This window comes from Spinacia oleracea, chromosome 6 (assembly GCF_020520425.1).
Source record: "Spinacia oleracea cultivar Varoflay chromosome 6, BTI_SOV_V1, whole genome shotgun sequence".
In the NCBI taxonomy this organism is placed as follows: domain Eukaryota; kingdom Viridiplantae; phylum Streptophyta; class Magnoliopsida; order Caryophyllales; family Amaranthaceae; genus Spinacia; species Spinacia oleracea.
In genome coordinates, this window is record NC_079492.1 from 9,651,950 (window position 1) to 9,678,668 (window position 26,719).

The 26,719-nt window shown below is 35.5% G+C and overlaps 2 protein-coding genes across 3 annotated transcripts; both read left to right on the forward strand.

The window, feature by feature from the left end:
- Positions 1 to 13,802: 13,802 nt before the first annotated feature.
- LOC130462832 (cysteine-rich receptor-like protein kinase 10) lies at positions 13,803 to 17,414 on the forward strand. Its single transcript, XM_056831760.1, has 6 exons — positions 13,803 to 15,459; positions 15,548 to 15,660; positions 15,957 to 16,167; positions 16,396 to 16,630; positions 16,728 to 16,878; positions 16,983 to 17,414. Exons 1-6 carry the CDS (start codon positions 14,469 to 14,471, stop codon positions 17,292 to 17,294), a joined length of 2,013 nt encoding a protein of 670 aa, XP_056687738.1. The 5' UTR covers positions 13,803 to 14,468; the 3' UTR covers positions 17,295 to 17,414.
- A 1,258-nt stretch (positions 17,415 to 18,672) lies between these two features.
- LOC110778198 (cysteine-rich receptor-like protein kinase 15) lies at positions 18,673 to 24,028 on the forward strand. Of its 2 annotated transcripts, none has more exons than XM_056831582.1 (7): positions 18,673 to 19,549; positions 20,850 to 20,987; positions 21,276 to 21,466; positions 22,290 to 22,500; positions 22,625 to 22,856; positions 22,936 to 23,083; positions 23,341 to 24,028. In XM_056831582.1, exons 1-7 carry the CDS (start codon positions 18,799 to 18,801, stop codon positions 23,632 to 23,634), a joined length of 1,965 nt encoding a protein of 654 aa, XP_056687560.1. In that variant the 5' UTR covers positions 18,673 to 18,798; the 3' UTR covers positions 23,635 to 24,028. The 2 variants fall into 2 exon arrangements, with proteins under 2 accessions (XP_056687560.1, XP_056687559.1); XM_056831581.1 differs by having other exon boundaries at positions 18,678 to 19,549; positions 22,619 to 22,856.
- The last annotated feature ends 2,691 nt before the right edge of the window (positions 24,029 to 26,719 follow it).

The following is a 26,719-nucleotide window of genomic DNA, read 5'->3' on the forward strand; positions in this document are numbered from 1 at the left end:
ATCTCTTTAAAATAAAACGAACAACTATTGTCTTTTATTAAAAAGGAAAATCCCTTAGCATCTAAGCAAGAAACTGAAATGATGTTTTTAGTAAGACTTGGAACATGGAAACATTCTTCCAGTTCCAAAACTAGCCCGGAGGGCAACGACAAATAGTAAGTTCCTACGGCTAATGCAGCAATCCGTGCTCCATTTCCCACTCGTAGGTCGACTTCACCCTTGCTTAACTTTCTACTTCTTCTTAGTCCCTCTGGATTGGAACATAAGTGTGAGCCACAACCTGTATCTAATACCCAAGAAGTTGAATTAGCAAGTATACAGTCTATAACGAAAATACCTGAAGATGGAACGACTGTTCCGTTCTTCTGATCTTCCTTTAGAAGTGGACATTCTCTTTTGTAATGGCCTATTCCATCACAATAAAGACAGCTTGATGTGGACTTGTCCTGCTTTGATTTAGCATTGCCCTTGGACTTTCCACCTTTCTTGAATGGTCTCTTTCTAGCCTTGAGTAAATCTTTGGCTTCACAGTCCTGTACTATTTCAGCCTTTCTGACAAGGTGAATAAATTCTGCAACTGTTTCTTCTCTTGGTTCACTTAGGTATAGTTGCTTGAAGCGACCAAACCCACTGTGTAGTGAATTGAGCAAGACAGAGACTGCTATCCTTTCGCTTATTGGTGTTCCTAGTAGACTTAGGCGATCAAAATATGAACACATAAGATCCACATGGAACCTCAGTGGGACGCCTACCCTCTGTTTAGTGCGAAGGAGCTGAACATGTGTTTCTTGGACTTCCATCCTATAACACCTGTTGGGAGAACTAACCTTTAGACCAGACATTGATTCAATCAACTCATGGACGTTCAGGTCCCTGTCCTCCGTACTTCCACGACAGATATCCCTCAGATTCTTGATGAGCGTAAAAGGTTCATAGGCTACAAACCTTTTAGCCCAATCATCAGGGATATTGTTCAGCATGAGACTCATAACCTTTTTGAGATCCGCATCCCAGGCGTAAAATCTCTCAGGGGTCATGTCTCTGGCATAGTAGCTTGGCATGGGATGTGACAGTACATACTCAAGTCCATTGAGTTTGACTATTTCAACTAGCTTAGCTTCCCATTCAAGAAAATTTGTCAGGTTCAGCTTGACCATAAGCTCAGAACCCATGATGATGTTTTGATTGTTGTTTGCCATATTAAAACTACAATTGAAAAGAATAAACAAATAAATAACCATTCACAGTTTCTCTTAATAAACTTAAATTCTAGCATACATGCATAATTCAATGTTTATTAAGCATTTTATTCAAGTTATGTGTTCCGGCAGGTGTGAATAAAATGATTCCAAGATCCTAAAATCATTGAAGAACTAAGCACAGTTTGTCGACTTAATCCTAGAACATCTTAGGTAAGCAAAAGCCTTTTGCTAATAGTCTAGAAACTATTCTTGGTTGATAGGTACGTCTAAGAACTTATTAGGTAAACCTATCGAATTTGCCACGACATAAAATGACTCCTTACTTATATCGTTGAGTTTCACCAAAACTAACATGTACTCACAATTATTTGTGTACCTTGCCCCTTTAGGACCAATAAGTAACACCTCGCTGAGCGAAAACTATTACTAGATTGATGTAAAGGATATCCAAGCAAGTGTATATTTTGGCATGGCACCTTTTAACTCAATTTTTTTAAGTTTGGAACTTAAGGCTCTTACTATGTTGGTTAGATTTTAAGTGAACTAAAATCCTTAATCATGCAACATAATCAAGCTTTTGATCTCATGCATTTTAAGACATATTTAAAACAATAAATAACTTAAAGCATGCATAAGATAAATGTGATCTAGTATGGCCCGACTTCATCTTGAAGCTTTGACTTCAAAGTCCGTCTTGAAAATCTCCGTGGGAGGCACCATTTTCTTCAAATAGGATAAGCTATAACTAATTACAACTATTTGATGGTTCGCAGACCATATTTGAATTGAAAAATAACTTTGGTACTTTAGACCAATTACATTCAAATTAATGGTACGCAGACCATATTTTCTATCCTATTTGGGCCATACTAGTCACTTCATAACCTGCAAAACAGTACATATACAATATATACCATTCACCCATTCATTATCATGAATGGCCCACATAGCTGGTTAGTAAAACACATTATGCATCACGTAAACATTTGCAGCAATTAATCAAGGGCACCAATAATCTACCAATTATTCAGTCCTTATTAATTCTAATCAAGTTGTTTTAACCTTAAGGATTTGTAGACCTAATCAAGAGTTTATGACTAAAATACGCTCCCACTTAAACCAATAAATTCATATGCTTTACTAATTTTAAACATAAAATGTATTTCTAGTCTAACCGGAAACATACAAATTTAATTAAAATTTAAAGCTCATATAAATTTATAATTGAATCCAAAAAGTTTAATTTAATTTCAGTCGTTATTTAAATTAATTCATGATTTTGATTTTAGTAAAATAATTAGAATAAATAACATTTATTATAATTACAATATTCAAAATTAAAATCCAAGAAAATAATTTAAATTATTAATTTTAAAATTAATTAAAATTACGTAAACTGAAAAATTTGAAATTAAACATTCAAAACGATCTAATCGTAACGCAAACATCCTACACATTGCACGCCCATGGGCCGCACGCACACAGCCATTGCTGGCCATGTGCGCGCAGCCCATGCGCTCGTCGCATAGCTGCTGCATCCCCATCGCAAGCCTCCGCACGCATTGGTGCTCGCTGCGCGCGCCAGCGCTCATCGCACGCGAGCTATCGCTCGCAGTGCGCGCGCGACATCGCTCGCTGGGCTCGCGACATCGCTCGCTGGGCGCGCGAGCCATCGCTCGCTGGGCGCGCGACATCGCTCGCAGGGCGGGCGACATCGCTCGCCGTGCGCGCGAGCAATGCTGGCTGTGCGCGCGAGTCCTCGCTCGTTGTGCGCGCGAGCAATGCTGGGCGCAGCGCTCGTGGCACGCGAGCTTGCGCTCGCTGCGCGCGAGGCTGCGCGCTCTTGTGCGAGGCAGCGCGCGTTGTGGCGCAGCTCGCTTGCTGCCCACACGCGACTGCCTTGGCTCGCCCTTCGCCCATGCCCATTCGTCCATTGCTCGTGGCACACGACACAAGGCAGGGCTGCTGCCTTGTGCTCGTGCACTACGCCCTTGCTCATTGCATTCGTGCCGCACGGGCGACGAGCTCCCTTGCTCGTCGTCGCATGCCCGCATTATACAACACCCCTTAAGGGTAACACGAAGCGTCCATTGCTTCGTGCGTGCAAGTTTTATGAACGAATCGCATAAAAATTTAAAATTTATATTTAAAATTAATGACAAATTAATAAATAATATTAATTTCATAATTTTAGGGCGAAAAAATCGAAAATTTATTATCCAATTGATTTCCGATTGTTATGGATTCAAGTCTAGGTCATAAAAATTTAAAATTTATCATAAATTTACAATTTTTATGGTGGTTTTTAATCATAGGTTTCTAATTAAATTACAATTAATTATGAAAATCAAATTAATTCTAAATTATTCTAATTTTCAACAAATTAATCATAATTACAAATTAGATTGCATAATTAACAAGACTAGGCATTCAAACTTGTTAAACATATGCAGTAGGTCAATCAAAAATTCAAGATTTATCAACAAGAATCGCAAATATTTAATTTAACATCTTAAATTTACGAAATTTTGCATTCGAAAAACTAAAACCTTCGAAAAGTCATAGTTAGGCTTCGAATTTGAGAATTCTGGGTTCGGCAGAAAAATATAATTTTTGTCAAAATTTTAGAATGCCTTTTACATGCGGAATTGACACAAAAATCACTCAATTCGGATGAGTAACGAAGAAACTGCCGAAAAACTGCGTACGTATAATTAAATAAACGCAATTTGCAATTAATTAACAATTACGAAAATTAATCACCCCTTTTAATTCTTGCAAATTTGTAATATTTAACCATGTTCATGCAATTTAGATTATGAAAATAATAAGGGGCTCTGATACCACTGATAGGTTATGATACATATGACATTACATAGATCATGCGGAAACAACCATTAACCCAGGACAACATATTATTTACACATAATCATATAGCATAATTTAGATGCATACTCTTTGTTGCGTGCCCTCTCTAGCTGCGCCCGAACCGAACAAGAACAAGTCTTTAGGACTCCAAGTGTCGCCCCTCCGTAGATAGTCCACAGCACGTCCGGATCCGCCTTAAGATTGACCAACTAGAATCGCCCTTAAGGTACAAGAAAATTTCGGCACTTTTATGAGCAAGATGTGTGTTTTAATTTTCTCTCAAAAAACTCACTTTTCAATACTTTGAAACTTGTTATAAATTGTGAGCCCTAGCCTCATATTTATAGGGGTATGGAAAGGGAATCGAAATCCTATTCAGATACAAATTAATTAAACCTAGAATCCTACAAGAACTCTAATTTAATTAATTTATCAAATAGAATTAGGAATTTAATCATTAACCGAACTCTGCATGTTTTAGGAAACGTGCACGAACACAAACACTTGCACACACACGCACGGCTGCCACGATGGGCCCCATGCGTGCGCGCGAGCAGCAGCCCACGCAGCGCCCGCGCGCGCTGCGCGCTGCGCGTGCTGTGCGCGCTGTGCGCGCTGCGCAGCCTGCTGGGCCTGGCCTTGCGCTGGGCCTGGCGTGGCTGTTTGTGCGGCGCGCTTGGCTTGCTGGGCGATGGCCTGGCTTCGTGCTGGGCCTCGTCCGGCAGGCCTCGTCCGATGCTTATTCGTACGATGCGCTTCCGATTAAATTTTCCGATTCCGGAATTTATTTCCGATACGAACAATATTTAATATTTCCGATTCCGGAATTAATTTCCGTTTCGAACAAATATTTAATATTTCCGTTTCCGGAATTATTTTCCGATTCCGGTAATATTTCCGATTCTGACAATATTTCCGTTTCCGGCAATATTTCCGATTCTGGCAATATTTCCATTTCCGATAATATTTTCCGATACGTACCATGTTTCCGTTTCCGGCAACATCTACGACTTGGATAATATTTATATTTCCGATACGATCCATATTTCCGTTTCCGGCAATATCATCGTTTCCGGAGTATTCATTTCTTGCCTGTGACGATCTTAGCTCCCACTGAAACCAAGATCCGTCGGTTCCGAATATTCATAGATGGAGTATTTAATGCCATTAAATACTTGACCCGTTTACGTACTATTTGTGTGACCCTACGGGTTCAGTCAAGAGTAAGCTGTGGATTAATATCATTAATTCCACTTGAACTGAAGCGGCCTCTAGCTAGGCATTCAGCTCACTTGATCTCACTGAATTATTAACTTGTTAATTAATACTGAACCGCATTTATTAGACTTAACATAGAATGCATACTTGGACCAAGGGCATTATTTCCTTCACCACGGCCTGCTGGGCCTGGCCTTGCGCTGGGCCTGGCGTGGCCTTGGCTGTTCGTGTGGCGCGCTTGGCTTGCTGGGCGATGGCCTGGCTTCGTGTTGGGCCCTCGTCCGGCAGGCCTCGTCCGATGCTTATTCATACGATACGCTTCCGATTAAATTCCCGATTCCGGAATTTATTTCCGATACGAACAATATTTAATATTTGGAAACGAATTTCCAAAAAGGACATTATTTCGAGCAAACAAACATTATGTTCTCAAAAATTCGTGGTAGAAACAATACCCTTGTGTTTCATTTGAATAAATCATAATGAAACATATATCTATACTTGAGCCTTAGTTTGTCGAATGATAAACACTAAGCTCGCACTGAGTTTTGCAACTCTCTAGATATATTTTATGAAAAGTTATTCTGAAATTACTTTTCAATAGTTTTGACGAATTTGGTTTAGTTTGGTGGTAGTTGAGAATTTTGTTTTAGAAATTATAGGAAAAGTCTTTATGATCCATCATTGATCGAATCAAGTACTAATTGACTTCGATTATTCCAACTAAGATATGCCATATCTTATGGACCTAGATTGTGAAATTACAACACACAATCATTGATGATCATATTTGGTCTCAAGTAATCATCAACATGATCTAACCTAGATCTTTATGATTTCTTGCCAAGTGGATTTTATACTTCTGAATCTTTGAACTAGCCAAACAGATTCAACTTATATCACATTTGAGTAAATAAACCTATATTCACTCAAATCCATGTGAAATAATAAAGTCATAAAATCTTTCTTTAGCTTTGAACTCTATTGTCTAGGCGTTCTAACAATAGTTCATATCTTTTGTTACTTTCAACAAGTAAGATTAGTTGTCTTAAAATGATCTAGAAATCAATCAACTTTCAAAAGTCCATCAAAATAGAGCTTATGAATGTTAACTTGTTGATATGGTCTAAGCAACAATGCCAAAGATTAGTGGAACTCAAATCAAGGGGTTGATTTGAACCTAGTAAAGTTCTTTAAAGAGTTGTTTGTTTTAATCAAGCATATTGACTCAACCTGTAATTGACCATTTCATTCAAATAAACAAACAAACATTGTTTTTGTTTTTCTTGAATGTGAGTCTTTCTGTGTTTGAAGCAGAAATTTAGGTATGCTGATTATGGAACAAAATAGCCATTAAGTTCCAGCCTTTGAAAGGACTTAAAACAAACTAGATGACCCTACAACTAATGTAGCATTTCCATGCTTCATTTCCCACTTGTAGGTCATTAGTGTAGCCTAGCTTCCATTGTTTGAGTTTTTACCGAAGTAAGAACCTCAAGCGGTATATGATACCAAGGAAGTTTGATTGCTAGGTCACTTCTCTTTAAACATAAACTTATAGGTAGAAACGGAATTATAAATTCCTTTCATTTGTTCCTTTGTTTTCCTATTTCTTGTACACTTTCTTATAGTCTTAAGAATTGAATTCTTTAGTGTTGACTTTTATACTTTGTTAGACATGTCCAATGTCACCCCAACAAGGTTCTTACCATTTAATTTATGTTGAATATTAAGTTTCAACTAGATGATCTTACCAGAAGCTTCTAAAGTTCTCTAAGCATCGATCTATTCGAATGTCTAGGGACTTAGACTCATTCGCGAATTAAATGGACAAAGATGTTTAGGTTGGTAACCATTGGTAAAGCTGAGCGTGTTAAACTCAATGCTTTATGATCTCAAAACTACAGTGTATTTTGAATTCACAAGCACCAATTGGTTTGCCATTCGACTTTGATGTTCGAAAACAACCATAAAAGTCGCTAAAAGAAACGTACATTTTAAATTGCTCATTTTCTCTCATTTCCGTGAATCGTTCTTGGATTCACTACCAATCGAGGAAATTTACTGTTACCTTTCTAAAAGGATTTATTGCAGTGCAAGATATTTAATTATAAACAATAATTAAAACATACATTGAAGCATGCAAAGTCTAAACATTTATCATGAATAATAACTTGAAAATCAAAGCAATCATGCAATTTCAACAAGTTATTAGCATTTTATTCAAATTTATTGTTCCGGCAGGTGTGAATAAAATGATTCCAAGATCCTAAAATCATTGAAGAACTAAGCACAGTTTGTCGACTTAATCCTAAAACATCTTAGGTAAGCAAAAGCCTTTTGCTAATAGTCTAGAAACTACTCTTGGTTGATAGGTACGTCTAAGAACTTATTAGGTAAACCTATCGATTTTGCCACGACATAAAAGGACTCCTTACTTATATCGTTGAGTTTCACCAAAACTAACATGTACTCACAATTATTTGTGTACCTTGCCCCTTTAGGACCAATAAGTAACACCTCGCTGAGCGAAAACTATTACTAGATTGATGTAAAGGATATCCAAGCAAGTGTATATTTTGGCATGGCACCTTTTAACTCAATTTTTAAGTTTGGAACTTAAGGCTCTTGCTATGTTGGTTAGATTTTAAGTGAACTAAAATCCTTAATCATGCAACATAATCAAGCCACAATCTCATGCATAATTAAGACATATTTAAAGCAATAAATAACTTAAAGCATGCATAAGATAAATGTGATCTAGTATGGCCCGACTTCATCTTGAAGCTTTGACTTCAAAGTCCGTCTTGAAAATCCCCGTGGGAGGCACCATTTTCTTCAAATAGGATAAGCTATAATTAAAACTAATTACAACTATTTTATGGTACGCAGACCATATTTGAATTGAAAAACGACTTTGGTACTTTAGACCAATTACATTTAAATTAATGGTACGCAGACCATATTTTCTATCCTATTTGGGCCATACTAGTCACTTCATAACCTGCAAAATAGTACATATACAATATATACCATTCACCCATTCATTATCATGAATGGCCCACATAGCTGGTTAGTAAAACACATTATGCATCACGTAAACATTTGCAGCAATTAATCAAGGGCACCAATAATCTACCAATTATTCAGTCCTTATTAATTCTAATCAAGTTGTTTTAACCTTAAGGATTCGTAGACCTAATCAAGAGTTTATGACTAAAAAGCGCTCCCACTTAAACCAATAAATTTATATGCTTTACTAATTTTAAACATAAAAATGTATTTCTAGTCTAACCGGAAACATACAAATTTAATTAAAATTTAAAGCTCATATGAATTTATAATTGAATCCAAAAAGTTTAATTTAATTTCAGTCGTATTTAAATTAATTCATGATTTTAATTTTAGTAAAATAATTAGAATAAATAAAATTTATTATAATTACAATATTCAAAATTAAAATCCAAGAAAATAATTTAAATTATTAATTTTAAAATTAATTAAAATTACGTAAACTGAAAAATTTCAAATTAAACATTCAAAACGATCTAATCGCAACGCAAACACCCTACGCATCGCACTCCCATGGGCCGCACGCACACAACCATCGCTGGCCATGTGCGCGCAGCCCATGCGCTCGTCGCATAGCTGCTGCATCTTCCATCGCAAGCCATCGCACGCTATGGTGCTCGCTGCGCGCGCGCCAGCGCTCGACGCACGCGAGCCAGCGCTCGCTGTGCGCGCGAGCCATCGCTCGCTGTGCGCGCGAGCCATCGCTCGCTGCGCGCGAGGCTGCGCGCGCTTGCGCGAGGCAGTGCGCGTCGTGGCGCAGCTCCCTTGCTGCCCACACGCAACTGCCTTGGCTTGCCTTTCGCCCATGCCCATTTGTTCATAGCTCGTGGCCCACGACACAAGGCAGGGCTGCTGCCTTGTGCTCGTGCACCATGCCCTTGCTCATTGCATTCGTGCCGCACGGGCGACGGGCTCCCTTGCTCGTCGTCGCATGCCCGCACTATACAACACTCCTTAAGGGTAACACGAAGCGTCCATTGCTTTGTGCGTGCAAGTTATATGAACGAATCGCATAAAAATTTAAAATTTATATTTAAAATTAATGACAAATTAATAAATAATATTAATTTCATAATTTTAGGGCGAAAAAATCGAAAATTTATTATTCAATTGATTTCCGATTGTCATGGATTCAAGTCTAGGTCATAAAAATTTAAAATTTATCATAAATTTACAATTTTTATGGTGGTTTTTAATCATAGGTTTCTAATTAAATTATAATTAATTATGAAAATCAAATTAATTCTAAATTATTCTAATTTTCAACAAATTAATCATAATTACAAATTAGATTGCATAATTAACAAGGCTAGGCATTCAAACTTGTTAAACATATACAGTAGGTCAATCAAAAATTCAAGATTTATCAACAAGAATCGCAAATATTTAATTTAACATCTTAAATTTACGAAATTTTGCATTCGAAAAACTAAAACCTTCGAAAAGTCATAGTTAGGCTTCGAATTTGAGAATTCTGGGTTCGGCAGAAAATTATTATTTTTGTCAAAATTTTAGAATGCCTTTTACATGCGGAATTGACACAAAAATCACTCGATTTGGATGAGTAACGAAGAAACTGCCGAAAAAACTGCGTACGTATAATTAAATAAACGCAATTTGCAATTAATTAACAATTACGAAAATTAATCACCGCTTTTAATTCTTGCAAATTTGTAATATTTAACCATGTTCATGCAATTTAGATTATGAAAATAATAAGGGGCTCGTGATACCACTGTTAGGTTATGATACATATGATAATACATAAATCATGCGGAAACAACCATTAAGCCAGGAATACATATTATTTACACATAATCATATAGCATAATTTAGATGCATACTCTTTGTTGCGTGCCTTCCCTAGCTGCGCCCGAACCGAACAAGAACAAGTCTTTAGGACTCCAAGTGTCGTCCCTCCGTAGATAGTCCACAGCACGTCCGGATCCGCCTTAAGATTGACCAACTAGAATCGCCCTTAAGGTACTAGAATTTTCGGCACTATTGAGCAAGGAATGTGGCTGAATTTTTCTCTCAAAACTCACTTTGAATACTTGAATTAATCTCTGAAAATATGTGACCCTAGGCACGTATTTATAGAGTTATGGAAAGGGAATTGGAATCCTAGTAGGATACGAATTAATTAAACTTAGAATCCTATAAGAACTCTAATTAATTAATTTATCCTTTTAGGAATAGGAATTTAATCATACACTAATTCTAATAGTTTTAGGAATCGTGCATGAACACAAACTCACACACACACACGGCAGCCACGAGGGCCGCCCATGCGTGCGTGCGAGCAGCAGCCCACGCAGCGAGGCCCATGGCCTTAGGCGCGCGCTGGGCCTGCCTTGCGGTGGGCCTGGGCGCTGCCTTGGCTGGGCGCGCGTTTGGCTTGCTGGGCGATGGCCCGACTTCGTGCTGGGCCTTCGTCCGGCAGGCCTCGTCCGATGCTAATTCGTACGATACGCTTCCGATTAAATTTCCGGTTCCGGAATTCATTTCCGATACGAACAATGTTTAATATTTCCGATTCCGGAATCAATTTCCGTTTCAAACAAATATTTAATATTTCCGTTTCCAGAATTATTTTCCGATTCCTGTAATATTTCCGATTCTGACAATATTTCCGTTTCCGGCAATATTTCCGATTCTGGTAATATTTCCATTTCCGATAATATTTTCCGATTCTGGTAATATTTCAATTTCCGATAATATTTTCCGATACGTACCATGTTTCCGTTTCCGGCAACATCTACGACTTGGATAATATTTATATTTCCGATACGATCCATATTTCCGTTTCCGGCAATATCATCGTTTCCGGAGTATTCATTTCTTGCCTGTGACGATCTCAGCTCCCACTGAAACCAAGATCCGTCGATTCCGAATATCCATAGATGGAGTATCTAATGCCATTAAATACTTGATCCGTTTACGTACTATTTGTGTGACCCTACGGGTTCAGTCAAGAGTAAGCTGTGGATTAATATCATTAATTCCACTTGAACTGAAGCGGCCTCTAGCTAGGCATTCAGCTCACTTGATCTCACTGAATTATTAACTTGTTAATTAATACTGAACCGCATTTATTAGACTTAACATAGAATGCATACTTGGACCAAGGGCATTATTTCCTTCATCCCGTAACCAAGATGGGGGAGCTTTATCTCTAAGGCCACGACCTAATTCAGTCGTGTGGGCCGCATCATCTACTGGGCTTGGCATGGCGGCATTGGGCTGGGTAAGAGGGGGCGGGTTTGAGACAATAGGCGTGTGGGCTTCAGTAGAAGGAGGAGTAATAGTGGCTGTTGAATCTTGCATCCTATTATAAGGAGTAATTGGATCATGGGCCACATGTACACTTGTGGGCTCAGTGTGTGAAGTAACATAAGGAGGAATAGTTGAATTTGGTTGCATATTAATGTCTACGAATTGGTCAGTAGTATTACTTGGAATTTGGGTAACATTTGGAGGATCATTAGTTGGATTTTGGTCTATATGTTGAGAAAAATCGTAATCCACCTCATCTTCACTAAATAATGGCGCAATGGTTTGAGGCTCAATGTTCACATCTTTCGGGTCAACAAATGGGAATACATCCTCAAAAAATTTTACATCCCTAGACATAAAGAACTCCTTCTTATCAAGATCAAAGACCCTCCATCCCTTCTTTCCAAATGGATATCCCAAGAAAATACACTTACGACTCCGACTTTCAAATTTATCCCCCTTTGTTTTTTGATTGTGGGCAAAACACAAGCAATCAAAAGTATGTATAGCACCATAAGAGGGGGGAAAACCAAAGAGAATTTCAAATGGTGTTTTATTATCTAACAAAGATGAAGGAGTGCGATTAATTAAGTGTGCAGAGGCAAGAATACATTCCCCCCAAAAATAGATAGGTAATTTTGCTTGGAATCTCAAGGCGCGGGCAACATTAAGAATGTGTTTATGCTTTCTCTCAACCCGCCCATTTTGTTGTGGAGTTCCGACACATGAGGAGAAAAATAGTATGCCAGTAGCGGAAAAATAATCACGTAAACAATTAAATTCCGTACCGTTATCACTTTGCACAATTTTAATTTTTTGAGAAAATTGGCGATCAACCATAACAATGAAGTTCATAAAAATACGAAAAACTTCTGTTTTATCATCCAACAAATATACCCAAACGGCTCTAGAAAAATCATCAACTATAGTCAAAAAATACCGAGCTCCACAGGAGGAAGCATGTCTATATGGTCCCCACAAATCACAATGAATTTTCTCAAATATACGACTAGCCTTATTATCACTAATAGGAAATTTATCTCTATGGTGCTTGGCACGAAAACAAACTTCACATGCTTTATTTAAACTACCCTTAAGGTTAATAACAGGAGAAAGTAACTTTACTACTTTTTCTGAAGGGTGCCCCATTCTTTTATGCCATAATTCCAAGGTCGATGTTGCTCCATTCACCGAAACATGTTGCACCGAATCACCTTCTCCGAAGTAGTAAAGTCCATCTTGTCTAACTCCCGTTCCAATCGTCTCCCCCGTTTGGTCCTGTATAACACAAGCAGAGGAATAAAATTTGACAATTCCATGTAAATCATCATTTAGTTGGGAAACAGAAAGTAAGTTGCAGCTAAATTGTGGAACATAAAGGACATGTTTGAGAATTATATTATCCGACAACCGAACCGAGCCTTCATGTGTAGCGTTTTCATTCTTGCCATTAGGAAGAGAGATGGGACAATTATAATTAATATCAATAATATCAAACAACCAATTTTTATCACCTGTGACATGGTGAGTTGCTCCGGTGTCAATAATCCATAAATTGATATTAAACATACCATTTAAACGATGATCCGAAACTTGAGTATTGCCGATTAGCCCTGCAATAGCCTCGTCGCCAGCCATTATAATATATTAAAAAAAAGGTTTATGTGTATCATGCTCTTGATACCATGTAAAATATATTGTATACGCATAAAAGCTTGGTGTATTGTATTATGAACGCCAAATATATAGTACAAGAGTTTGTGTGAATCCTACTAGGAATCTGCTTTATAAACTAACTATATCCTAATTGAAACTAACGTAGGAAACTAGGAATATGACTCAAATACAAACTCTAGTATTTAGAATTATATCCTAACTCTAATTACTTTAACAATTATCAACCAATCACATTCTTAAGTTGACTAAACTACCTATCATGGGATTTAACCTTTTAATGCGTTGGTTTATAGATCCTTATAATTGTATTGCATAAATAATTGTGTTCTTATTTTATTCTGAGTCAAACTTTACACAGAAAATTGTATCATCCAGTTAAATTTCCAATTAAAGTATAACCATCTACGTATTATTTTGGGTGCAAATGATCATCTACACATTATGTAAAGTTATTATATGTTTCTATTGTCACAATATGATAAGATTATACAAAATTATCGATCTTATCGTACTTGTATCGGTTTTTATCATCTCTCGATCACTTAATTTCAAATTTGTTGTGCATAGTAGGAAAATTAGTAGGAAATTTGATGTGCATAATTTCAAATTTGGTGCGTTACCATTTTAGGAAATGCAACTTTTCTTTTTCATGGACATCCTAAATTAGCATATTTGATTATTGAAGTACGGAAAGAGGGAGTAATATTTTATTTGTTACGTGTCATCTTCTTGCTTTTCTATGTTTTTCATTTTTATAATTGATCTATGTACCCTTAAATCCTAACTTTAAAACAATATTTTTGCATGACTCTTCATATACTTTTAATTAATTTTATTTTACATGCGTGACATCTTAAATTCTATGTCAAAAAAAAAACATCTTAAATACGTAGTTCATTGCTCCTTTCACTTTCTGTATCAATATACACATCACATAGATTTGATGAAACATGTAACTCGATCGTACGTGCACGGTGCACCACACGGGGTAAAAATTAGTTGATTTTACTACACTAGTAAAAGTACAAGTATTTCCTGATTTCCATCAAACGTTAATCATATTAATTTGCTGAAGTTGTTACCAATGTATACAGTTGTTGTATAACTAATGTTTTATCATGCATAATTAATTGATTACTAATAAGGATTGAAAAAATGATTAGTGCAGCTCTTCCAAATCTTTCCTACAATCTAAAACAGAAAATGCATAAAAAACTTCTGCTTTGTCTTTGTCTTTGCCTTATTACCATCTTCAACAACAACATTCCTGTTCTTGCTGATCCTCCATACTGGCGTTGCCGAGCTTCAAACAACAACAACAACAACAACAACAACAACAACAACAACAACAACACAGCAATCAGTCTTTTCCAAACCAATGTTGACAACCTTCTACTTTCACTCTCTTCAAATGCTTCTATCTCAAAATTCTACAACATGTCCGTCACCAAAACTGGCAACAACAACAACAACAACAACAACACAGCATATGGGCTTTACCTTTGCTACGAATACGTCACACTCGAAAACTGCAGAACAAGCATGATAATGGCAACAGAAGCAATTCACAGACTCTGTCCGAATTCAACTGATGCAACAGTTTGGGGTGAACAAAGTCTGCTTCATATCTCTAACAAAAGATTCTTTAGCCATTTAGATTTGAGTGAAGATATTAACAAGTATAACACCAAATTAGTACCAGAACCAGAGAAGTTCAGATCAGTTGTAAACAAAACCTTACATAATCTTGCTCTCAAGGCTGCTTTTAATACTTCTTCTTCTTCTTCCTCGGATCATATCATGTATGCAACTCAGTCTGTTGCTTTTACAGGTGGGCATAACATATATAGTCTTGTGCAGTGTACTTTAGACTTGTCTTCAATCGATTGTCAACGTTGTCTGCAAAATGCTATTGTGGAAGTTCTTGGTTTGGATAACTATCGATTTCGAGGTGGAAGACTTCTTAGTAAAAGTTGTTATTTAAGGTACGAGTATTACGCTTTCTATGAAGGAAAAACATCAGAAGATCCTGTAGGTCAGGGTAAACAGTGGAAAGCTCGATTTGTTGCAATTGGGTTGGCTTGTGTTCTAGCAGTTCTTGCAGGATCCTGTGTTTTTTACTTTTTACTGAGAAGAAAGTTTCAAGGTAAGAGTTTTGATTTGGTTGTTTGTTTACATATTTCTTTTTCCGGCTATATAGAATTGAAGATTCATAATGTGCAAACTAACTACAGATTTTCGAGGAATGGACAGTCCCTTGTTTGATTTGGCTAGTATTCAATCTGCCACAGATAACTTCTCTGAGAAACATAAACTAGGAGAAGGCGGTTTTGGCCCTGTGTTCAAGGTAAGAATTTGAAAGAAATTCATGGTTAGGTTAATCTTTGTGTTTTCATTATCTGACAGTTCAAATTAGCTTGAAACTTGATTGCTTGAAACTTGAAACTTACCTGTATAAACTTGATTACATGAAACTTGAAACTTACCTGTATAATCTTTGTGTTTTCATGATCTGACAATTCAAATTAGCTTGAAACTTGATTACTTGAAACTTGAAACTTACCTATATAATTTTGGTTTTTTCATGATCTGACAATTCAAATTAGCTTGAAACTGGATTACTTAGTTGTGTAATCTTTATAGGGAATTCTACAAGACGGAACCAAAGTTGCTGTCAAACGGCTCTCCAACACATCTGATCAAGGAACAGATGAATTTACCAATGAAGTTCTTCTGATAATGAAGCTTCAACACAAGAATCTGGTCAGGCTGTTGGGATTTTGTGTAGAGAGAGCTGAAAGGCTGCTGATCTATGAACTTATGCCTTCTGGCGGCTTAGATTCATGGCTTTATGGTACTACACTATGAATGATCCTTTAGGCTCTGTTTGATAGGGGTGTAAAACGTTTTCATGAAAAACATTTTCCATTTGAAAAGATGGGAAACTAGTTTGGAATTGTATTTTCCCTTATTTTTTACTGAAAACGTTTTACACCAAACCAAACAGAGCCTAAGTTCTTTTGAACAAACCATTTGGGTATGTTTGTTTGGGATTAATTTACTTCTTCTGAATTGATTACAGATCCACAGAAAAGTGCACAAATGACATGGAGTAAAAGACTTGACATAATCAATGGGATTGCTCATGGAGTCCTGTATCTGCACGAAGATTCCCGACTGACTATCATACACCGAGACTTAAAGCCTGGTAATATACTGTTAGACTCAGACCTGAATCCTAAGATTTCAGACTTTGGTAATGCCAGAATTTATGGAACTGAAACTGAAGCAAGTACTGTCACTGTAATTGGTACATAGTAAGTTAATTCTTGATTCTGCAACTGTGTTTCTTCTTTCCCTTTACACTTTTCTGCAGCAATACTAACTGTTGTTTACTAATGCTGCAATTATCAGTGGGTACATGGCACCTGAGTATGCAATGGAAGGAATGTATTCTGTAAAATCCGATGTTTTCAGCTTCGGAATCATATTGTTGGAGATAATAACAGGAAGAGTAAGCATTGGATTTCATCTGACAGGGAATGGTCCTAGTCTCCAAGCTTATGTAAGTCTGAATTTGGAAAACTTTAATTTTCCTTCTTCTTCTTCTTCTCATCTTGTACAGTTTAGATTTTCATACACTATATATATACATTTCTGAAAATGCAGGCATGGAAATTGTGGGTCCAAGGAAAATGGAAAGAACTTATGGTACCATTGCTGAAAAGTAATGATTCATGGGATATCACTAATGAGTTCTTAAGATGTTTGCATATTGGATTACTCTGTGTTCAAGAGGATCCATCTGAACGACCAACTATGTCGTTTGTTGTTCACATGTTGAAGCATGAAAGTGTAAATCTGAAGCCTCCGAAACAACCTGCATTTACTGTTGGAAGGTTTGGTGATCACTATGAAATAAGTTCTAGAATATCCAATACTATAAGATGTTTTGATCTTCGAGATATTTCTGGTCGATGATTCGTTATTCTTTTGTTTTAGTTATTTGACATAAAGAAATGTACAAAAATTGAAGCTAGAGAAGTTTTTTGTATGTATTTGGTGCATGAATTTCAATGTAAAGTATAAAATTTATGAATTTGTTTCTATTATTGCATTTGTCTTCTCAAAAGATCACAAATAAACTGTCAATCTGTCATAAACCATTACTGTATTACAGTAGTAGGAAGTTTAAGGTGACAACTTTTCCTGACATCCGAAAATATAACGAGTATTAAGTCTAGACAAGGGAAGAACAGAATGTGTTACAATTACATTGTCAGATCCCTAGATGTATTCTCTTAAGATCTCGAATGCAGTCAAACCAGGCCAAATCCATACCGAAAACTGTAAAAATGAAGCAAAAATTCATATAAAGTACAAGGGTACAAGGGACAACTAGTTTATCTGAACAAGTTAGTTGATCGACCTGCATAGCTAAACTGACTAACTTGAGATAAATGTTGGTTCGGTAAAGTCATTCTTCTAACCTACTAAAAAAAAATACATTATCCGAACAACTTAGTCTAATTACATGACAAAATCCATATATACTTTAGGAATATTTCATTAATATCTCTTGTTTATAGTCTTTATCTGTTACTACCCTGTATGACTTTGCTTCTTTGATATTCATTGTATGGATCATACAAATTTGGACAACTCTGACACACAATTAAGAGGCGTCACTGCTTCTGTAAATACACAAACCCCTGATGTCTTAGAAGTGTTAAGTTTAAGTTATTTGTAACAAAGAAGAAGTTGACTTTTGAATTCTGACTGATTCTGTGTTTCCATTAAACAAATGCAATTTGCTGTTAAACCTTGTTTCCAGTTATCAAACATGTGCAGTTCAGCATCTTTACCAACAGGGCTACAATTATATCGTAATCATTGTTATCACGAATGCAATAAAGAAACAGAAAACGATAACGTACAAACCACAATGAAATACCACACACATGCACACACACAGAATGTACGTGGTTTACTAGCAATGTGTTAATCCAATTTACAAGAATCAAGGATCCAACACAAAACTAGTATTAGGAATTTAAAAAATTATCTTCCATATATATTTAGGAATAAGCATAGTCAACCTGAATTATCTTTAAACTCTTGGAATCAACTTAACTTATAGGCTGTCTATTAAAGTATTACTTCACAAAGTTGATTAACAAACCGCAATGATTATGAAGTACCACGCACAGGCACACACAGAATGTACGTGGTTTACTAGCAATGTGTTAGTCCGTTGCACAAGAATCAAGGATCCAACACAAAACTAGTATTACGAATTTAAAAAACTATTTTCTATATTTGGGAATAAGCATAGTCAACCTGAATTATCTTTAATTTTTGGAATCAACTTAACTTACAGGCTGTTTATTAAAGTATTACTTCACAAAATTGATTAACAAACCTCATCTGAACGCTTGATCTCTACCAAAATGTGAAACCTTCTGACATCTTAATTTACTCAATCATGAAGATGATAAGCAGTGAAATACTCTCATATAATCTGTTTTTGCTTCTTTTCTATTCTCTATCTGCAACTGTCATAACTTCAGATCATCTGTTCACTTCCTGTCCTGCAACTGAATCCGCTAATTACACAGCAAACAGCCCTTTTGAACATAATCTCAAAGCTATCCTCAATTCTCTTCCTTCAAAAACATCCATTTCAGGCTTCTATAACGGTTCTATAGGTAGTAATTCCAACAAAGTATACGCACAAGCGCTTTGCAGAGGAGATGTGCTGCCATCAGACTGTAAAAGTTGTGTTCAAAATGCAAGTTTTGAGATTTTCAGACAGTGTCAAACAATAGAAGCTACAATATGGTTTGATTCGTGTCAAGTTCGTTACTCATACTATATGTTCTTCAATTCCATGACTTATGCAGGAAAGTATAAGAATGAAGATGATACAGTCAATAATCCTGCTGTTTCAAGTGCAGTTTTGTCGCGTCTGATGCATAAATTGTCGGTTGAGGCTGCATATAATTCTCCTGGAAAAATGTTTTCTGTTGGAAATGCAAAAGTTTCAGAGTACATGATTTATGGATTAGTGCAGTGTACAAGAGATATTTCTCCTAGTGATTGTAGTAATTGTTTGATTCATGCTTTTGGAGATCTTGATGGGTGTTGTTCTTTGCATCAAGGTGGTACAATTCTTAGCTTCAGCTGTAACATGAGATTTGAAGCATACAGATTTTATAATGCCACTGCTGTTAAGGGTAAGTTCTTCTACTTTGACTCATTTTTTTCCAGTTTGGAAGTTTAATTTAATGTTATGGTTTGAGGATTTATTAAGTTACTGTTAGAATATGTCTTGAATCGGTCTGTCTCCCTTTCTACAACTCCCAATCACGGTTATAACCTAGTTATATTCTGTACTCCTGAAAATCAATAAAACTTGTAGTTAACACATTGTTAGTGTGGACGTGGCTAATACATTGTTAGTGAACCACGTTAAATCTCTGTGTTATTTGTTTACGTTCTTTATTTTCTTTCTTCTTCCCTTATACTCCCTCCGTATTTCTTAAAAAGTCACAATTACTACTCCCAGCCGTATTTTTTAAAAAGTCACAATTACTACTCCTAACCGTATTTTTTAGGAGTCGCAATTCCATTTTTGGTAACTTTACACCCACTCTCCAATTGTTTATTATTTGTTACTTTCCTATATGAGCTTACTTACATCATAAATGATTCCATTTTTGTTAACTTTGACATCCCAACTACTTTATATATATACTAGATTTTAGCCCGTGCGATGCACGGATTCTAATAAATTGTTAAGTTAAAATAAAGCTTTTATATATACCAACTACTATATTTATATATTGGATTAGATAATTTTTTATTTTGGAATGAATTTCATTTTAGATTTATTTTTTTAATTATTAGAGTGTTTGATTTTGGATGAAAATGTATATGTGTAATATTAATAATTAATTAATAAAAATATCTACGTGGCGCTAATTATTTATCTACGTGGCACTCGACTTTTTTAATTCAAAAATAATTTCAAAATATTATTTTTCATTGGCCGAAAGCATTAGATTTCCTACGTGGCGCTCTAATATTAGATTAGTGTTTGATTTTATATTGAATTTCATTTTAGATTAGTGTTTGATTTTGGATGAATTTTATTTTATATTAGTGTTTGATTTTGGATGAATTTTATTTTAGATTATTTTTTAATTATTAGAGTGTTTGATTTTGAATGGGTTCTATATATTAGTAATTAATTAATTAATTAAAATATGTACGTGACACCTAATTAATTATCTATGTGGCACTTGATTTTTTTAATTCAAAAATAAATTAGAAATCTTATTTTTCATTGGCCGAAACCAATAGTAATCCTAGGTGGCGCTTTGTTGTCAAATAGCGCACTTGTCATTATTATATCAAATTCAACTATTCTTCCTTAATATTGTACGTGTAGGTAAACATGTGACTCCTAAAAAGTACGAATGGAGTAACAACTACTGAGAACTTGCTAATGGATTTCATTTTGATTTGAAACAGAGATATTTGTAATTCCTATTGAGAGAAGAAGCAAAACCTGGGTGCTGATCATGGGAATTGGCGTTCCAACATTAGTTGTTATAGTTATTTCTGCCTTTTGTGCAGTCTATTATTGTATGAGGAAGAAAGCAAAAGACAGTAAGTTTCAACTTCAATATTCATATGTAGAACTGTTAAATACGGGCCTGGGCCGCACCCGTCATCGAGAGAGAGTCCACTTAACAAGTCCAAAGGAGGTTCCACCTTAAAATCATATGGCAACAAGGGGAATAGCCCCATTGGCCTTATTAGGTGGTTAGCTCTCTTCTCTTTTATCAATATGGGGCTCTTACACGTGATGTTTTCATGGGTCAAATCTTAACAAAAACTAATAATGTTGTCCATCATGCATATATATTTTAACACCATGCAGTACGTTTATTACAGGCAATGAGATAAACCAAAGTGAGCTAATGTCAGCCTTAACCATTCCAAAAGATGTAGTGATCACTGAAGAAGGCAACTTAGTAAGTACAGAGGGATTGCCATTTATGGATTTAGCTACTCTCAAAGATGCTACAGATAACTTTTCTGGTTCAAATTTGCTCGGACAAGGAGGGTTTGGCGCTGTCTATGAGGTAACAGAACACTTATCTGGCATGTTATCCATTTACTTATAGGTTATGTTCTGTTTGACTTATTTTGACTTATATCAGACAAAATCAGTTTAGTTAAGTTCAGATAACTCCAGTTAAGTTTAGATAAGTTCAAACATTTTAACACACAAATAAGTATATTTCAATCAAAATACTCCATCCGTCCCTTAATACTCGCACCGTTTTGACTGGACACATTTGTCAATGCATAACTTTGACCACCAATATCTTTAACTACATATTATAAAAATTTATAAAAATATTAATATTTTGAAAATATACGTTAAGATGAAACCAACAATATATTATATACTAACATTTGTTTTCATACACTATAAATAACATAGGGTCAAAGTTAATTATGTGAATAGTGCAAAAAGTTAAAGCGGTGTGAGTATTAAGGACAGAGGGAGTAATTTTTTTTCCAGATAAAGCAAGTTTAGATAAATTCAGTTCAGTTTAGTTAAGTTCAGATAAGTTCAGTTATAAGTTCATACAAAATAAGTCGAACAGAATGGAGCCTTAGTGCATTTATACTTTGTGTTGTTTGACGTATTTTGACTTATTTCAAACAAAATAATTCATACTACATATAAGTTAAGTTACGAAAAAATAAGTTTTTTTTCGTATATTTTCACACAAATAAGTTTATAAGTTTAGGAAAATAAATTATTTTCATATAAAATAAGTTAAGATAATATATATATAAGTCGAGAAAAAATAAGTCGAATAGAACAGAGTTTTACATCGATGTAACGCCTTCTATCTATAATTTATTGAAAATAAACTAAACTGTATATTACAGGGATGTCTTCCTGATGGAACAAAATTGGCTGTGAAAAAGCTGGCAAGAAGAACATCGCAAGGGGCAGAAGACTTAAAAAATGAGATCATGTTGATGGCAAATCTACAGCACAGGAACCTTGTCAAACTATTGGGATGTGGAATTGAAGGCCAAGAAAAGATTCTAGTATATGAATTATTGCCACATAAAAGTCTTGACTTGTATATATATGGTATAATAAAACCACATCAACTTCTTCCTTCATATACTGTGTTTAATACTAGTTAAATACTTGTGTGTACGTTCAGTTTAGCTCAAAAGAACAAGGCTTAATTCTGACTAAGTTTCAGATGCAGAAAAGCGCGCAGACCTGAACTGGGAGATGAGATTCAATATCATTAATGGAATTGCTCGAGGACTTCTGTATCTTCATGATGGTTCTAGGATAAGGATCATTCACAGGGATTTGAAGCCTAGTAATATTTTGTTGGATCAAGATATGATCGCAAAGATTTCAGACTTTGGTATAGCAAGGATATTTTGTGACGATCAAAATTCAGCTACTACAAAGAGAGTTGTGGGTACATAGTAAGTAAATTTCTAGCTCTTTAATTTACTATTTCCTGATTGAAATGAACTATGATTGAAGTTTTTCCAATGCAATTAGTGGATATATGGCACCAGAATACGCGATGGAAGGCCTGTTCTCAGTGAAATCTGATGTATTCAGCTTTGGAGTCATTGTTTTAGAGATCATTAGTGGGATAAGAAGCAGTCGTTACTTCAAGGATCACTCTAAGTCACTTGTTGCATATGTAAGGCCTCATACTTTTCACTCGAGAGAACCCTCTTTTGAAATTATTAGTCGTATCTGAACTTTCATGAACAAAACCTAAGTGCCCCATTTACCCTCAAATATACGATTGCAAGACTAATTAAGGCCTTGTTCTTTTTGGTTGAATATCATGACTTTTCAGTTTAGTTCAGTTCAATTCAAATTCAACTCAAAAGAACAGGGCCTACAACAGTAGAAATTTTATCTTGGTTGCTTAACACATCAAATGCTTTGTAGGCGTGGAAGCTATGGAACGAAGGGAAAGATTTGGACTTCGTGGACTCGTTACTTGGTGCACCATGTTCAATAGAAGAGGTGTTGAGATGCCTCCATATCGCACTTCTTTGTGTTCAAGAGGACCCTGCAGAAAGACCTGCTATGACAAATGTGGTTTCATTACTTAGTGGCGAATCATTGACTCTCCCTCAGCCAAACGGGCTTGTGGTTTCAGTAGGACATTATACTAATCAAATGATGGCTAGTAATTCTTCTGTAAATGATTTAACAACCTCGACAATAGTTCCTAGATAACATTGATGCTTAAGCACAAAGTTGTTGTAGCTAATTGTGTTATATTCTTGTTAAAGAATTGAACATATTGGAGTATATGGCCAAGCTGATGTTAACAAACACAACAAGCACAACAACAAGCACAACCAGCAGCTTGTTACTACATTGATAGCTAAGTGGATAAGCTTGGAGGATCAAGATGCACGGGTTAGTGACATGAAAACATTGTACACAGATTGATGACATGTCCTAGTTTGTTATAAGCTATAAGAGTTACTTACACTAACTCCCTGATCCTAAGATCAGTCTTGTATTTCACACTAGCACAATCATATAAAAGCAGTGCATTGTACTAGCTTCTAGTTGTAATTACATTAATGCTTTTTTAATAAATAAAATGACCTCTCTCTCTTATCAACTGAAAATTTTAAGTCTATAACTTCTACATGGTATCAGAGCAATTGTAGATTCTGCCATTTTTTTAGCAATTCTTTCACTACTAAAATTCAGCAGATAATCTGTTTTGTTGATCAAGTTCAAAGCAACTTGAATTTTCTAGTTGATTGATTTGAAATATAAAGATTGATTCATCTTGGTATTTTTTAGATTTCTGGTTTCTTGATTCAAAATGGAAACATCAGAGGCAACACTGATTTCTCCTATGTAAGATCCTAACAGTTTTTACTTCATACACTCTTCTAAGAATCCCTATGCAACATTTTTTTTTGATACGTTTGATGGAGAGGGATATGCATAATGGAAAAGATGTATTTTGTTGGCTTTTGCAATTAAAAAAAAAGTTTGTTTCATTGATGGTTCCTTGCCTAAACCAGATATTGATCATGTTGATTATCAAGCTTAGGATAGGTGCAATAGTATGGTAATGTCATACTTGTTGAGGTCTTTAAGTCCTACAATTGCTAAAAGTGTAGTGTTTCTATCCACTGCAAGAGAAATCTGGAAAGATTGGAGGAACGATTTTATGTTACTTCAAGGCCACAGCTATAATACCTCGTATTTTTCTATAATTATAAATATATTTGATTATATTTATAAAGAATTTCGTTGTATTTATAAAGCATTTTTTTATAAATTGATTCCATTTAATGGAAATTAATTGCATTTTATTTTTTATTAATTTAATTTTTAATTAATTACGAAAACCGTATTTTATTAAATAGATTCAATGAATTTAATTAATCGGGATTTGTTGGGTCATATTTCGAAAACGAATTTTATTTAATTAAAGCCCAGTCGTTTTGCCATGATCAAACCCAACAAAGCTTGCAAGGAGTAAACTTAAATGAGCCCGCTAATAAGCCCAACTCAAACTACCTTAACCTAGCCCACATGGGAGAGAAAAACTATAAATAGACCTCACATTAAACCCTCACAAGAAAATTCAGCTCTCTCTCTCTCTCCTCTCTTTTTTCTCCTTGCGGCACACCCACACCCCACACTCTCCTTCGCCGTCTTTTCTTGCAGCCCAAGGCACGTTGTCGTGCGTGTGTTGCTCGCCCAGCCTTGCGCCAGTCCAGTGCGCGCCCAGCCTCGCAGCCGCAGCGTAGCACACAAGGTGCCTGCGTGCCTGCGCCTTGCTACCCCTCTCCTTGCCTCGCCCCGCATCGCAGCGCAACACAACCTCGCTGTGTGTCGCGTGTGTGTCTCGCCCGCCCTGCAGCACTCGCCCACTCGTCCCCTTGCTCGCGCGCGCTGCTTCTTGCGGTGCGTGCTGTGCTGCGTTGCTTGTTGTTGTTGTTGCGTTGTTTTGATCGGCACACACACACACAACACGATTAATTGTTGTGTGTGTGTGTGTTGTTGAATTGGGTCAATCAAATTATATTTTCAAAAACATTAATTTTCAGTTTTAAATTGTTTTAATTGTTATGATTATTTTAAATATTTAGGTTATTTAAATTGATTAGAACGGTTATGAACACCGTATTGGGTTAGTGTTGTATTTTAATTAAAGAGATTGGTTTTGATGATTGAAATTATTATTTTCAGATTTAATGAGTTTATAAAGTGTTGATTTTTAAAGTCAAAACATGTTTTTATGATAAACTATTATTAGGGTTTTGATTTCCATTGATTAAGCGATTGATTCACATAATTTAATGACAATTTAAATTATGGGAATCAACTTAAATTTTCAGATTGTTTATAAGATTTAAAAAGTTGGGTTTTAATGGTTTTAAAGCTAAAAAGTTAATGTTTTTATGTTAGGACTTGAGTTGACTATTTGACACTATTAAATTAACAATTAATGAATGATTTCTAATTAAACTACTACCTCCGTTTCAGAAAGTTCTTTACGCTTTGGAAAATGTGTCCAAAGTATAAAAACTTTGACCGTAAATTCTCACCACTATATACATCAAAACGTTACAGGTAAGATCTTGTTAGATTGGTCTCGGAATGTATTTTCAGAATATCAAATTTTTATAATTTTTTCACATACGAAATTGGATATATTATTAGTTAAATTTTGCATTGGAGTCCATGCAAATAGTAACTGTAAAGATCTTTTTGAAACGGAGGTAGTAAGAGTTTTAGAATCTTAAATAGTTGCTGGAAATTTAGTAAACATGGATAATAATTTAGTTCTCCTTTTGTGTTTATAGGAGTTGATTTCTAGTGGGTCGTGATTCGCACAGTGGCCCCCGTACTTAGGTATTCCAGGTACGTACAAGACTAGGGTGACCACCCATCTCTTGAGGACCTTATGAAGTATATTGAATGCGAATCATGTGAACTTATATGTTGTTGTGAATTCATGATTGATGATTGAGAATGAATATGTTATTATGAATTCATGTTTGATATGGAGTACGAGCATGTTATTATTATTATTAAATCTATGTGAACGAGCATGTTATTAAATTGAATTATGCTTTGTAGATTCTATTGAACTATCATGTTATTGACTTTTATAATCGTTGAATTATGTCAAGCATGTTGTTCAAGTTGGTTTGCATGTATGAGTATTGCGCATGCAAGTTGTTGTTATTATTATTATTATTATTATTATTATTATTATTATTATTATTATTATTATTATTATTATTATTATTATTATTATTATTATTATTATTATTATTAT